The sequence below is a fragment of the Colobus angolensis genome, unplaced genomic scaffold, assembly GCF_000951035.1.
Source record: "Colobus angolensis palliatus isolate OR3802 unplaced genomic scaffold, Cang.pa_1.0 Scaffold344, whole genome shotgun sequence".
In the NCBI taxonomy this organism is placed as follows: domain Eukaryota; kingdom Metazoa; phylum Chordata; class Mammalia; order Primates; family Cercopithecidae; genus Colobus; species Colobus angolensis.
In genome coordinates this window covers 1,208,182-1,210,681 of record NW_012116755.1, presented here as the reverse complement: position 1 = coordinate 1,210,681, position 2,500 = coordinate 1,208,182, and the positions used below count along the sequence as shown (strand labels likewise).

The 2,500-nt window shown below is 45.2% G+C and overlaps 1 protein-coding gene across 1 annotated transcript in view; it reads right to left on the bottom strand.

Annotated features, from left to right (window-relative positions):
• KIF15 (kinesin family member 15) overlaps positions 1–2,500 on the bottom strand; it is a 105,019-nt gene that overhangs the window by 64,128 nt on the left and 38,391 nt on the right. Inside the window, 1 exon segment of the mRNA XM_011952691.1 lies at positions 1,402–1,747. Coding sequence (XP_011808081.1) covers positions 1,402–1,747 — 346 coding nt within the window.

The following is a 2,500-nucleotide window of genomic DNA, read 5'->3' as shown; positions in this document are numbered from 1 at the left end:
GTGTGGTGGTGGGCACCTGTAATCTCAGCTACTTGGGAGGCTGAGGCAGGAGAACTGCTTGAACCCAAGAGGCGGAGGTTGCAGTGAGCCGAGATCGTGCCACTGCACTCCAGCTGGGTGACAGAGTAAGACTGTCTCAAAACAAAGAAATATGAGCTTTAGATTGCCTGAAACTGCCTCAAATGTAGGTCAGGCGACTCAAATCCTCATTTTTAATGAAAAAAGTAGATCTCTTCCCTCATTCTTTCCAATTCCTCTCCCCTCGCCCATGTATATTCTAAACTATAGAATCTAGAAATATTTTATTGACAATTCATTTTACTCTACATATACATATTGACAATACATATTACATAGAACCTCTGGTCCCACTGTTAATACCTTAGTCTAGGACTAGGTACTTAACCTTTCACACCTGAAATATTAAACAGCGCAAGTGGTCATCTTTTTCTGTGGGCTCTCCCTTCTAAAGTCTCAACAGCAGTGGGTCACATGACTAAGTTTCTATAAAACAGGCTTTCTTCATGAATCATTTAGTTGCTCAGAAATGTTAAGTGTTTCCCAATGTTCGCAGAGTTGAGTACAAACTTGGCCTAGCACTCCTGGTCCTTGATAATCTGGGCCTGCTTGCCTCTCTAACAAACCCATCCATTGAGCCATGCTGATATGCCAAATGCTACACTCATTCTGCATCCACAATAACCCTTGAGATGCCCCCCTGCCAGGCATGCATTTCCTGTTTCTCTCTCCCTATCCAAATCCTTCACAAGTTAAGAACTACTTCTTTTCCACACGTTCCGCAAGCAGTCCACATTGCACCCTTCTTCCTCTGACCTCTGTTGTCTCTTGTACCCTTATCCCCTCTGGTATGAATTAAAACATTTTTGCTACTGACAGACTTGCCCTATCCCACCTATGTTCACTGTTCCACAACAGAAATCTCTGTTTCTTTTCAATAGGAACAATTTCTTATTTCTTTGCCACCCTCAAAACACTTAGCTTGGTATGGTCATGTATCAGTTAACAAAAGGGACACTTTTTTTTTTTTTTTTGAGACAGAGTCTCTCTCTGTCACCCAGGCTGCCATGAAGTGGCGCAATCTCAGCTCACTGCAACCTCTGCTTCCCAGGTTCACGCCATTCTCCTGCCTCAGCCTCCTGAGTAGCTGGGACTACAGGCGCCCGCCACCTCACCTGGCTAGTTTTTTGTATTATTTTAGTAGAGACGAGGTTTCACCGTGTTAGCCAGGATAGTCTCCATCTCCTGACCTTGTGATCCGCCCGTCTTGGCCTCCCAAAGTGCTGGGATTACAGGCTTGAGCCACCGTGCCCGGCCTAGGGCTCTTAAACTATTATTTGTACACAGTCTTCCCCAAGATAAAGGACAGCGTGCTTATCCTACCTCTGGTCAGGAAGCTTTCTGATGGTGTCTGTCCTGAAGCAAGCTCAGCCAGTTGTTCTTTGAGCCTCTTCACTTCAGCTTGGAGCTGGCTCACATTTCCTTGGGTGTCTTCATTTACTACTGCCTGTTCAGGAAATTTTTAAAAAGCATTAAAATAATGCTTTTTGAGTAGTATAGTCCTGTGTTTACATTTGTTTGATATGATTTGTAGTGATGAACATCAAACAAAACTTCACGACCACCAGTCAAAAGGCCACAGGAATCACAGTGTGCTTGAGTGGGGAGGAAGCTTCCTTTTCTTGTGCCTTCAGACCTGGAGCCAGAGAGAGACAGCCCCAGCCAGGCTCTCTTCCCCCCAGCTGACTAGGCCTGAGCTGTTAGGTTGGGTCACCTTTGGGATCCGGGTGTGTTCACCTAATACTTCTTTCCCTGAGAACAACAGCCTTCCCCCACTCTCCCAATGGAGAAGAGTCAACACCTCAATGGGTATCATTTCCCCTCTTTCCTAGCTCCCTACGGGGAAGGAGCCTAACCTCTAAGTGCATGATGACTTGCAAGGCTGGCTTGAGCTCTGCAGAAGCAACCTTCTCCAGAGGAATCCAACTTTTATTTTTTAACAGCCCTTTTGGAAGGAGGGGTTGGTGTGACACTTCCATTTTTTTTTTTTTTAATTTTTTACCACACTAAATGATTATCTTCATTTTCTTAAAGAAATGTCTTATTTAGGACAACTTCTAAAAGGCTAAAAGACTCACAAACAAAATGTGCCACTGTCGGTCAGGATGTCAAGAGTTGGGGAGGCCACACATGTGTGGTGACAGGGAATATAGAGATCTCTTTGTACTTTCTGTTCAATTTTGCGGTAAACCTAAAACTGCTATAAAAATAAAGTTGGCTGGGCACGGTGGCTCACGCCTGTAATCCCAGCACTTTGGGAGGCCTAGGTGGGTGGATCACGAGGTCAGGAAATTGAGACCATCCTGGCTAACACGGTGAAACGCCGTCTGTACTAAAAATATAAAAACTTAGCTGGGCATGGTGGCACCTGCCTGTAGTCCCAGCTACTTGGGAGGCTGAGGCAGGAGAATCACTTGAACCC